Consider the following 12,910-nt stretch of genomic DNA (forward strand, 5'->3'; position numbering starts at 1 on the left):
TAGTTTGAAAAAAAAAAAGCAATGTTAACTTTCAGCTGGCGAGAATTCTCACAATGGGTGACAACTTTGTAGTTTCTTAAAGTTGGAGCAAAGTAGATTGCATACTTTAGTGATGTGCTTGCCATATCACTATAGAAGGGGTGGATTGTGTGAGGAGAGAGATGAGCTCTATTTCCTTTCAGTTTCAGTGCTGACACTTGAAGACACCAATGCCATTTTAATCTTAGATGATTATGAATCCATGATTCCTGATGATATGAGCTCCAGCCAAATATAATAAAGTTTAAATTGCATTATGTGACTCATTTATTTCTATTTCTTCCTTCGTATTAAAAATGCTTGCTAAACCATCCCCCCTGCCTGATTCAAAGTAGATTGAATGTTCACCAAGTGTGAAATTTATGATAACAAATTTAATACTAAATTGTACAGTACTGAATTTGTTTCCTGTCTAAAAATTATAGCACTAGCTATTTCCTCCTCACTCAGTAATTCAACATTTTATAATGATAGAGAACTTTGAGATTCTCATCAGGCTGGATGTAAGTAAAACCAAATACTGCTTTGTGCAAGAATTATAGACATACAGAGTGAGGTAGCACCCTAACAGTCAACTCACCCAGCCCTCTCATTTTGCAGATGAAGTATGCTAAGTGTACACTTGTTACGAATATTAGAAACGCACATCAGGATAGTGCTACCTCTCCTATAATTCCTACAAACTATTACTCAAAGCCACTGGTAGGGAGATAAGAAATGAATGTTATTAATGTACCACTGCAAGGATCAGAAGGAACACACTGAAATCAAAGTGCCTTGTTGATCAAGCTACAGAGGGAAGGACACAATAGGTTGTGCCTTCCCTTTTGCAAATTCTATTAGTTGATGGTATTGAAAGGCAGACATTGCAGTATCTCTGAAGCATAAATGGATTCATCTTCTCTAATACTGTCGCAACCAGAACACTTACCTTCAAGTCTAATTCTTTTTCATTGTGTGCATCATGTGTCCTGTTTATATCTTTTACATTTTGATTGCTGATTTCCATGTCTTCTTTATTCTCTGGAGAATAAATGATTGTTGGGATGTAGGTGTCTGAAAAATATATATACATATAATTTTAACCCTGTAAGATGGTTTTAATTTTAGACTTTAACAAAGCAGAGCATATTGTTGAAAAATTAAATAAGAATATTTACCTGTAACATTTGAATTCTCAAAGTTATACTTTTCTGATGTTTCTGATGATTCTTTACTGTTAAAAGTAAAACAAAATGTTATGTTTTGTTCTAGACCTATACCTTCTAAGTATTTAGTACTAGAAGAAACTCAAACCAATAACAAACCAAAGAAAAGTGATTTGGTATAACTATATTGTGTAATATTTTACATATTCATAAATAAAATGTATCTTTAAAAATTATGTAGTAGTAAATATTGTCAGTTGAGAAGCTTTACTAGTGTGCAGAATTCCATACTTATAAACAAGACTATTCTGTTCACATTAGATAATATAGAACTGAAGTAAAATACATGTGAATGTATGTTATATCATCATCATGAAATTAAGCTTTGCAAGAACATTTTCCTTATATTTAAATGATAAAGTTTTATAACCCACTAATCTGTGATCACAAAATTATTGTTTTTATATTCCATTTTTCTTAGAATTGCCTCAGAAAAAAGACTATAGTAACTCTATCTCCAGAGAAGGAGGAAAACAACTGCAAACTAAACACTGAAAAACAGTTAAATTTTTACTCAGTTAAAAGATTTCATGTGAATTGTGACTAATTGTGTAATTAGTTAAATTGTTAATTTTGCAAGCATGATTTCAGTTCTTTCATGTGCAATCATATTTTCTTTAAATTGATTTAGGTTACATTTCCTTTCTACTATGTTTTGTGTCTTGACTGAAAAGATAAATATCTTTTTACTTTCAAATGTAATCTCTTTGTAGGTGGATTTCATGGATACTGGGGGTTAGATTTGTCTACCACACTCAGTAAGAAAAAAGTAGAGATATTATCCCCATTTTGTACAGTTACATCATATATCAGTTTAGCAAAAATATTTAACCCAGTTTTTGCATTTTCTTGGACTGTCTAAGAGGAATTTTCTTGTAGTAACTTTTCTGGTTGACTTCTCAATTTTTTAAAGTAGTTTAATTTTTTTAAAAAAAAGGTATTTGAGGAAAGAAAACAATAATGTTTTCTTTTAACTCAAAAAGTGATTAAGGGTTGAACTATGTCGTATTATGGTGATACCTTAGAAAAACTTTTATTAAGTAGAGAGGTATGAAGGAGATAATTTTACACACAAGAAAAAACATAAAAATAAATGGTAGTATATTTTCAAATAACTTTGTACAAAATTAATAAGATAGTAACAGAATTCCTAAAGGTAAAAGAATGTAATAATATCAAGTATATCAAAGGAGATCTATAAAAGCTGAGAAATATACCATGTACATAGATAAGAAGGAAATAATGCAAAGATGCAAATTCTTTTTCCTATTGATCTGCAGATTTAATTCAAGAAAAAACTGTAAAACTATCTTTCATTGAATTTGAAAATATAATTCTAAAGAGAAGAACAAAGAGCCAATGCTAGTTGGAAAAGTTTGATAAATAGCAGAGAGGCTGTAGAAAATGCTTTAATTTCATGAGCTCCTATTAGGATTTAGCTATAAAGGCAACATTAAGCTGGTACAAGGATTAAAAAAAAACTTAACAACAAAACAGAGTTATGTCACATCTAGAACTTCTGTAAATGGCAAATTGAGCAAATTAGAAAACAGAAAAATAAGGCAGTTCCTAAAAAGGGAGGCAGAAGAATGGCTGCCCTAATGGAAAAGATGAAAAGAACATATTTAGAAATTATACTCTAGTTAAATTAAGGCATTAAACCCTTAGTAGAAAATAAATATGAATCTCTTTTAATCCTCACAGTAAGAGGTATTTTCTTAAATAAAAATAAGTATAAACTACACAAATTAGTCATGTTGCTAATACATATTATTTTAACTTTGTTCATTAAAATACTTTCTTTCTTTCATTCATTTTTTTTTCACCCTTGGGTTTGCATCCTGGGCCTGGGCACTGTTCTTGAGTTTATTTTGCTCAAGGTGAGCACTCTACCATTTGAGCCACACAGCCACTTCTGCCTTTTTTGTAGTTTATTGGAGATAAGAGTCTCATGAACTTTCATGTCTAAGCTGATTTCAACCTCTCTGAGTGGCTAGGATTATAGGCATGAGTCACTGGCGCCAGTCTAAAAGGCTTCTTTAAAAAAAATTATTTATTTATTGTAAAAGTCATGTACAGAGGGGTTACAGTTTCATACGTAAGGCAGTGGGTACATTTCTTGTACAATTTGTTACCTCCTCCCTCATTTCCCCCCCTTTCCCTAAAATCCTTCTTAAAAAATAAAATATCCGGACTGGAATGTGGCTTTGCGGTAGAGTGCCTGCCTAACGTGCATGAAGCCCTGGGTTTGATTCCTCACCACCACGTAAACACAAAAGGCTGGAAGTGGCGCTGTGGCTCAAGTGGTAGCATGCTAGCCTTGAGCAAAAAGAAGCCAGGGACAGTGCTCAGGCCCTGAGTCCAAGCCCTAGGACTGGCAAAATTTAATTAATTAATTAATTAATTGAAATAAAACTATATATTACACATTATATATACATATCTTTCAGAAGACATTAGGGTTACACAAAATCAACACAATAGTCAAAAACATTATAGATCTAGAAATGAATAAGAAAACAGGTACAAATTCATTCAGTGGAGAAAGGGAGAAAATTCACAAACTAGAACATAAGAGATAAATTTATAAAGAGATGGTGATATTATTAGTAAGAGAGAAATTATGGTGATGGTAATTTACTAGCATTTATATACATTTAATTGATAAAATTTGAGAAGCTTGTCAACAGCACAAGTGCCTGTGGTGACTGTTTTGGGGGGTTTTTGTTGTTTTTATTTTGGTACCCTTTGTCTTGTGTAGGTATTCTTCAGTAACTTTGTCTTCCCTGATTTGGGGAGGGGAAGGGGAATCACAGAAATGGTGGGACAAAGGGTGAATCAATGCAACTCATTATGTTGGAAATGAACTATGCAGCTGGGGGGCGAAGAAAGGGGAAGGAAAAGTGGGAGTAAACAAATGAGGGACTGGGTAACACTGTTGGCCTTACTTAACTCTGACCCCTCTGTACATTACCTTTACAATACAAATTAAAAATGGTGAGACAAAGGATAAAAGGTGAACCAGTGCAGCAGCGATACTTATAAGACAATAGGTTGGAAATTAACTGTAAAACTGGGGGAGGGTGGGGAGAAGGGCAGGTGGATAGAGAAATGAGGGAGGAGGTTACAAGTTTGACAAGAAATGTTCCCACTATCTTATATATCTAACTGTAACTCCTCTGTATATCACCTTCACAATAAATTTTAAAACAAACAAAAAGCATTAGTGCCACAGTCTTTCCTGTCCATTTCTGGTGGTAAACTAATTAGTGAATACCAATTTGAAAAGCAATTTGGCATATTTTTCTAAAATGTAACCTGTATAATCTATAATGCATACATTTCCTCTTGATTACCAACTGAAGAGAAATCCTTACAAATACTACTTGGGGCAGCAATAGTAATATTTATCATGGCTTTATTTTCAACTGAAGTGATAAGTGTACTTATTTACAAAGGGTGGATGGGAAAGGATAAAGGAACACTAAAACATTCTAAATAAATCACAGGAAAATAAAGCGTTATGAGCTTCAATATTATATTGAGAGTTTAAAACCTACACAGATAAATCATAGCAATCAAACATTAAGTGAATTGTCTCTAATAATTATTTTATGTATATATGAAAGTGGACCCAGAAAAAAATTGAAGTGATATGTATGTTTTAGAGAGATGGGGGAGAGTTTTGAAAGGGGTGACATTGATCATGATGAAAACTGACATTGATCCATTTGTACTCATACACTGACATGTCATTTTGAAACTACTTTGTACAGCTGCTTAAAGATAATAGATAAAAATTAATTTAAAAATATGAACTAAAATAATTTTATATACTTTAAATTAATTTTATAAAAAATAAATTAAGCAATCTATTGTCTTAAAGAAATTTAACTAAAGTATACATAAATATGAGGATAGAGGCATGGAGATCATAATGAAAAGTACATGGTAAAAGAAAGCTTGATTTGTAGGATTATGTTTGCTTCGATTCCATGTTTTTCTTCTAATCTTTTACTGGGGGAAATAAAGTGCTTTTGCATCCACACTGTGTTTTCCTGAGTCCATAGCACTCTTAAGTACTACTTGCAAATACATTTTATTAGTTTAGTCTATTCTACACAAATTAATTTCTAAGAAGAAATAAAGGTACTGTAGAAATTTGGGACATTCTGGTTGTTCAAGAACCTTGCTATTGGATTCCTCTTTATCCTCTTGAACCCTATGGCATTTGAACATAACAACAGTTCCCAGGATTTTTGTTCCTATCAGAAACATCACCCCTACTTCTTTACATTCTAAATTAGTATAACTGTGCAAGAGATAAGAAGTACAAAAAAGCAATGAGGTTATAAGTATCTCCTAAAGTCATTTTGCTATGGGATCAGATTGCTAAATTCCTGATACTAAAACAAAAAATGTGCCTCAATGCACCAATCCCTTGGATTTAGCGAGGCCTACTGCTCCTCTTAGTTAAGAGGCACTTCAGAGATATAACCGTTTAGATAGATGATTTGCCCCTTCAATTTTTTGCTAACTTTATATGCGTTTTCAGTGTGCTTTGACACTATTTGCAGATTACTTAGGATGAGAGAGAAATGAAGCTTCTAACTTGAGAATTTTAAAGGAAGTAACCACAATCCCTTTGGATGAAGAATTTAGGACACAGATGGAGCAGGCAAAGAGGATGAGTTTTACTGAAGGAAATGTGTTGGGAAATGTAAGGCCTTTCAGCTAAGAAATGGAAACTAGCACTTGAAAGCAAGATGCCCACATATGTCATTTTTCTTTCACAATATTAGGCTTGATCCATCCTGGAAATCTGAGGTAAATTTACCCTTACAATAGAACTGAAAAAATAGAGGTAAATTTCTTATAATTACCTATCAAAAGTATTTGAAAAATAAAACTTCAGGCAATAGCATGCTTGTGAAAGGTAAATCTAACTTCAAATTTATTAACTTATGTTTATCCATTCAAACACTATTAAGTTTATTAAGTACCCACAAATTTAAAAATGTGGTATTATATCATTAAGAAAGACAAGAAAGAGTCTTTGCTTTCATAAGGCTTCTAAGGATAACAAGCTAGTGAAGATGTGTGTTTAAAGAATTAAATAAAGCAAGGACACCAGAGAGAGAAGCAGAGAAAGCTAAAAATAGCCACCAAGAGGACATGGCCTGCAAGCTGAAACTTGAGTTAGCATCAGTTAAAGAAAATGAGAGCAACATGGCACATTGAAGGTATCATATGCAAACATCTTATCACTAGAAAAGCATTAGTCTAAACATGTCAATTCAAGATAAAATTTAGAGCTGGGTACTAGTGGGTCATGCCTGTAATCCTAGCTACTCAGGAGACTGAGACCTAGAAGTATCATGGTTTGCAGCAACCTGGACATAAAATTTGCAAAATCTCCATCTCCAGTTAACCAGCAAAACAATTCTTGCTGAACTTTTAGCTCAAGTTTGTAGACTACTAGCTATAGGCAATCACACACACACGCACACGCACACGCGCATACACATGCACACACACACGAGGTTGGGGGAAGTAGAAAGGGAGACAGAACAGATAGAGACAGAGACAGAAAGGCAGAGGGACAGAGAGAGAGAGAGAGAGAGAGAGAGAGAGAGAGAGAGAGAGAGAGAGAGAGAGAAGATACAACTTGGAAAAAAATAAAAGAAAAAAGCAGTAAGAACTAAAAAAAAAACCCCAAATACCTTAAATTTCTCCTCATAAGCTAAAGCAGTAGCTTTCAAATAGAACATTCTCCAGTAATAAGTATATGTTACTATCGCTCAATGAAGTAGCTATTGACTGAGAATTGAATTTTTATTGAATTTAGTTTTAATTTTCTGAAACACAAAACTTACATCCAAACAGCACCCCTCAAAATATGGTTTACAGGTCTTCTATACGAGAATGATCTGGCGTTATATCAAATGCTGTTTTAGGAACCTTAAAGCACATCCATCACATCACTGTGCAGTGTGAGATTCTGCATTTAACTAGAATCCTCAAGTTAGGTGAAGTGCCCTCATATTTGAAACTACTAATCTACCTTTACATGTAGAAAAGACTGCAGACAGACCCTGTAAGACTGCATGAACATAGTGCCAGAAGAGTATTCTTTATGCCTTAGATTTTGCAATAGGACACACTCAACTATTCTAAGGATATCTGTAGCTCTATGCATAAAAGAAAATAATCGTGCACATATCCCATGTTCACAGGAATGAAGAAATGTCTTGAAGCAAAGAGCAATTTGATATGCCTTACAGAATAAAATGATAAAACATTGATGGGAGTAGGAACTGAATGATGCCTTAAGTTGATCTAATAAATGAAAGAGAAACAATTTGTGATTTAGAGTCAAATGCTAATCAAAACTCTTAATCTCACACATAGTATACATAATATTTATTTTAGTGTTTCACCAAATTTTTGGAATTCCCATGTGTTCAGATATATAAAGGATATCAGACTTGGATGAAACCATTGCACCATTTCATAAAGAAATGTCTAATTAAACAGCACAGCAAAACTCATACAAGCTATTTAGTTATAATGCTATATATAGTTTCATGTGCCTTGGTCTTCATGCCAGTATTCTTTTCTTAGAGGATCAATGCAAAGTTGAAAGAGCACATTTCATTATAAATCTTGCTTCCCTGTTCTTTAAACCTGACTAAGGCAATTAGTCACCAGGTAACTTCAAGCCAGATAGTTAACTTCTCGATGCTTTTTGTTCAAAAGTTGCTTTCTCTTTATACAGAAAAACTATTTAGCATAGTTTTCAAAATATGGAAGTATTAATGATCATTATCATTATCATGATCATTAGTAGCAGTAGTGATAGTAATGAAATATATAAATATCACATTGATGGTTATTTTTCTCTTACTATAGGAGCCACTCCTTCTCCTTCTGTCTTAACATAGAGCTTTCTATATTTAATATTTGTGGTATTTTCACCATCTTCTATGTGTGAGTTACTTTTAAGACTAAAATTGGTAGCCCGTGGTGATACACTTGCTTACACCTTCTTAAATCTGAAACCCTCACTCAAAAAATATATAAATAGAATGAAATAAAAGAAAAAGCATCAGATCCTTAGTAAGAGTCAACTAATATTCCAAAATGTTCAATCCAAACCTGGTGTGCACTGTAATGCTAGTTCATACCTTCTGTGTTTCTCAATTTGTTTATTCAGTGTTGGGATTTAGTCACTATAGCAGTTTCTGGGTACATTGTATATCCAGTTTTGCAGTTATGATTAATTTAACTGTCAAAATGCTTCAGTTTTTAGTGTAATATATAATTCTTCCCAAGGTCCAGTAATAATATTGTACTACAGCCCTAAATGTAAAATATCAATTAACCTGGTTAGAAACTTGTTCCACAAAATTACGTTTTGTGTGATTTGAATTACCCAACCAACTAGGGTAAGTAGCAGAATTAGCTGTTAAGTAATAAATTAAGTGCTGCTTTTGACTACTGAAGTCCATTTGGGTATGATGTCATTCATAGACCATACAAAAGCATCAATACCGACAGATAAAACATAAGCAGGCTGTAAGAAACACATGAGAAAATTATTCCCCTGATCTGTCCAGTACCAAATAATTTCATGGGTCTTTGCAGCCTGGGTGTCCTCACCCCTCATTTCCCAAGTAATTCAACTTATCAAAATTTTGCTAACCATTGACTAAGGAAAACCACACTTGGAATTATTTTTTTCTGGTGGTTAATTAGAAGTAAGAGTCTCACAGACTTTCCTAGCAGGACTGGTTTTGAACTGTGATCCTCCCATCACAACCTCCTGAGTAGCTAGGATTACAGGCATGAGCCACCAGAGCCCGGGTTTGTTTTGTTTTGTTGTTTTTTGTTTCTGTTTTGTTTTATTTTGCTTTTCGTTTCTAAAGATAAGGATTTCCTAGGTAGCAAAGGCTGCCCTCCAATTCTTGACATTTTTCTTTTACTTCCCAAATGCTGGGATTTCAGGCCTTAGTGTACCACCACAACCAGTTTATAAGTGATCTAATATGAACCTTGTGGAATTGCTGTACCTCTCTGAAGGAAAATGTATCAGCATTGGCACTAAGTAGAAACACAACAAATAAGCTGGAAAAATCCTCAAATAAACATATATTCTGTACTATTTCTTTTTGGTTTCTATCATTCCAACATTTCATAGCGACTTATTATGAAAGGAAGAGGAACACAAAATTTGTACTTAATGAGAGGTGAAGTTTATAATACATTAGCCCACTGCTATAACTTGATGGCTTTTCCTCTGGTGTCACAAAAACAGCAGTTCTCTGTTTAGCAGTAAGAAAACTGAAACCAAAAAAGAGATATTTGATTAAAAAAAAAGAGGGATAATTGAGATAAATGTCTAATTGTGAAGAGAAATGTCTAAAGGAAAAAAAAACTCTTAAAGTCATTATGCAGACAGAATTTAGGATGAAAAGATGCATTAACTTCAGTTCCTTGAGGATAATGCCAGAAAGAAAAACAGAATGAATACAGTTCTGCATTTTTAACAGTTGAGAGAAGAAAGAAGTAATCTCTAAGGGAAAATATCAGAATTTTTAAAATGCCTTTCTGCTCAGTCTGTGGACCTGTGACTGACACATGGTAAGGGACATTGTGTGTGTGTGTGTGTGTGTGTGTGTGTGTGTGTGTGTGTGTGTGTGTGTGTGTGTTCCTTTGAAAATTGAGAATTAGATGACAGGATCCAGCCATCACACATTCACTGATAACTTCCTTATTGAGAACAGTTGGTGCTTCTGAACTCTAATAAACTGTTTTATTGCTCAAAATATACCCTATTTGCTCCTTGAAGATTTTATATTAAATGGTATGCCTCCCCATCTGTAGAGCTTTATGTTATAAAATGAATTGGAATATTTATTGTATAACTATAATTTAGAATTTCTACAATTATTTTTCAAAAGACAAACTACTGACACAATCAGTGGAAACAATTTAAAATTTCTAACCAACTAAAGATAAATTCTGAATTAAAGTTTATGACCAATGTTACTAATTAATTTTCAATTCCACAAAAATTTCAGCTGTGCTATTTATGAGCTAGTCTTTATTGCATATGGTGAAATGATTAACTCCCGAATTATTTTATATATGCTCAAGTAAGCCTTTTAAATATTGGGGTACTGATAATATCTATCATCACTAAATCTCAATACATTTATTAGATATACCTATAAGAAACTAATTTGTTTCTTTTAAAATAGTATCATACGTCTCTTGAGCTATTGTAAACTGTTCAAGCATTCAAGTATTTAAGAGCATGCCACTAACTTTGTGACCACAGGTTTTATTGAATTATTTTTATACTTTACACAAATCTAATTACTATATCCACATATCTTCTGTATCTCAGTTCATAAATTATCCTCATCTTGGTGCTTGAATTTAAATATGATGGTATTTTTTTACCTTGTTTTATTTTCTAAACTTCAAGCAGTTATATAAGGGGGCTACAATTTAGCATGTCCTTGTGATTGCTCATTGCTTCTTGATAAGAGTCACCTTTTCCAACATCTTCCCCATTCTATCTGTTCCATCCTCCCAGATTCATTCAAATTTACACTTCCTTTATCCCATATGTACACGGAATGTTCTCTTTTTAATTGTCAAGGGAATGTACAGAGGGGTTACAGTTACATACGTAAGTCAGAGTGTATATTTCTTGTCAAACTTGTTACCTCCTCCCTCATTTTTCTCGCAACTTCCCTCCTCCCCAACCCCCCCCCAGTTGTACAGTTGATGTATACCATATTGTTTGGGAAGTATTGTTGTTGTGTTAGTTTGCCTTTTACCCTTTGTCTCACCATTTTGATGTCTCCCTTTTCAATGTACTATGTGAAATTATGCCTTTTTCTTTTGTTTTCCTTCTGTATGGTTTTACCCCTGTTGTCACTGTAGATATTGCTACCCTGGGTATTTTATGTATGTTTATCTGAACTAGGGAAGGGAAGGGAAACATGGTATATTCTGACTGTGTTTTTCCCATTTTCTTTTTCATACATCCACTGCTTCTACTTCATTCCTACGAATTCAATAGCAAAGAAATTAGTAAATGATAGAACTTACCCTTTGTGGGAAATGTCTTAGGTAAATCTCTTCTCCCCAAATTTTTCATTTAACTTTTCATTTCTTACCAAGACTTAAAGGACTAAATCTGTGGCATAATTTCAGAACGGTTTGTGTTAGTTCACCTATATGAACTTGAGAGGGTTAGGGGGAAATCTTATATTTTATTCTGTCATTGAATACTAAGCAGAATTCTATATAGATGTATACTTTCTAAAGAAACACCAAATTTCAAGGATCTAGTGCATAATTAAGTAGAATCTTGGATGTCCAAGTGAGTATAAAAATTCTAGATTGCTTTGCAATGAGATGTAATTATAAGTAGAATTTATGAATTTTAATAGGAAGATTTATAGATAAACCTTGCTTAAAGGACTCCCCCATGACACCACAACCTGCCAATTTTATTTTATGGAGAGAAATGTAAATGATTTGAAATGATAAGTAGAACTAAAAAATAGCAACAAGATATCAGAAAAAATATCTTAATCTTTTTAAAAAAATTTTACTAACAATAGCCATGTTCTTAAAGGCTACTTGCTTCTAAATGTTACTCAAAGAGATATGGGAGACAAAAAGTAAGCATTTTGGGCTGGGAATATGGCCTAGTGGCAAGAGTGCTTGCCTCGTATACATGAAGCCCTGGTTCGATTCCCCAGCACCACATATATGGAAAATGGCCAGAAGTGGTGCTATGGCTTAGTGGTAGAGTGCTAGCCTTGAGCAAAAAAGAAGCCAGGGACAGCGCTCAGGCCCTGAGTTCAAGGCCCAGGACTGGCAAAAAAAAAAAAAAGTAAGCATTTTCCAGTTAGGAATCTATTTCCAACATGTAACTTCTCTAATCATATGATTTTCCCCACAAAGTGATTATTAAGAGATTTTTGTTACTTCCATTGTTCCTTTTTTTTTTTTTTTTTTTTTTTTTTTTTTTTTGTCAGTCCTGGGGCTTGGACTCAGGGCCTGATCAATTTCCCTGGCTTCTTTTTGCTCAAGGCTAGCACTCTACCACTTGAACCACAGCCTACCTTCTGGATTTTTCTACATATGTAGTGCTGAGGAATTGAACCCAGGGCTTCATGTATACTAGGCAAGCACTCTATCACTAGGCCATATTCTCAGCCCCCATTATTCCTTTTTAAGAACAGAATTTATTCAACTGCATTTTCCTACTAAGATTAATAAATTTCAAACATTATTTTCCCTAATAATATTAACTAGTATTTGTTTCAAAGGCTATTATCGCAGAGTTCACACTGCTAACACAGATAACTATTTTTTTTTAAAAAAATACTTGTTTTAAAAGTGTTTTTCCCCATAGTCCAAATACTCCAAAATAGATGAGTAGATCCAAAAAAATGTGGCACCTATATACAATGGAATTTTATACAACCATTAGAAAGAAAAAATAATGTTATTTTCAAGGAAATGAATGGACATAAGACAAATCATGTTAAGAGAGGTAAGAATCTCAGAGAGACAAATAGCACGTATTATTCTCTGATATGAAGAAATTAAGTCTAAAATGCTCTGGCATAGGA

At 33.5% G+C, this 12,910-nt stretch overlaps 1 protein-coding gene across 1 annotated transcript in view; it reads right to left on the reverse strand.

Annotated features, from left to right (window-relative positions):
- The window catches only part of Ppp1r3a (protein phosphatase 1 regulatory subunit 3A), a 36,529-nt gene that overhangs the window by 7,207 nt on the left and 16,412 nt on the right, over positions 1-12,910 (reverse strand). Inside the window, exons 2-3 of the mRNA XM_048340095.1 lie at positions 1,200-1,255; positions 971-1,095 (exon numbers count right to left, since the gene is read on the reverse strand). Coding sequence (XP_048196052.1) covers positions 971-1,095; positions 1,200-1,255 — 181 coding nt within the window. The remainder of the gene's footprint in view (positions 1-970; positions 1,096-1,199; positions 1,256-12,910) is intronic.

The sequence above is a fragment of the Perognathus longimembris genome, chromosome 2 (genome assembly GCF_023159225.1).
Source record: "Perognathus longimembris pacificus isolate PPM17 chromosome 2, ASM2315922v1, whole genome shotgun sequence".
Lineage (NCBI taxonomy): Eukaryota > Metazoa > Chordata > Mammalia > Rodentia > Heteromyidae > Perognathus > Perognathus longimembris.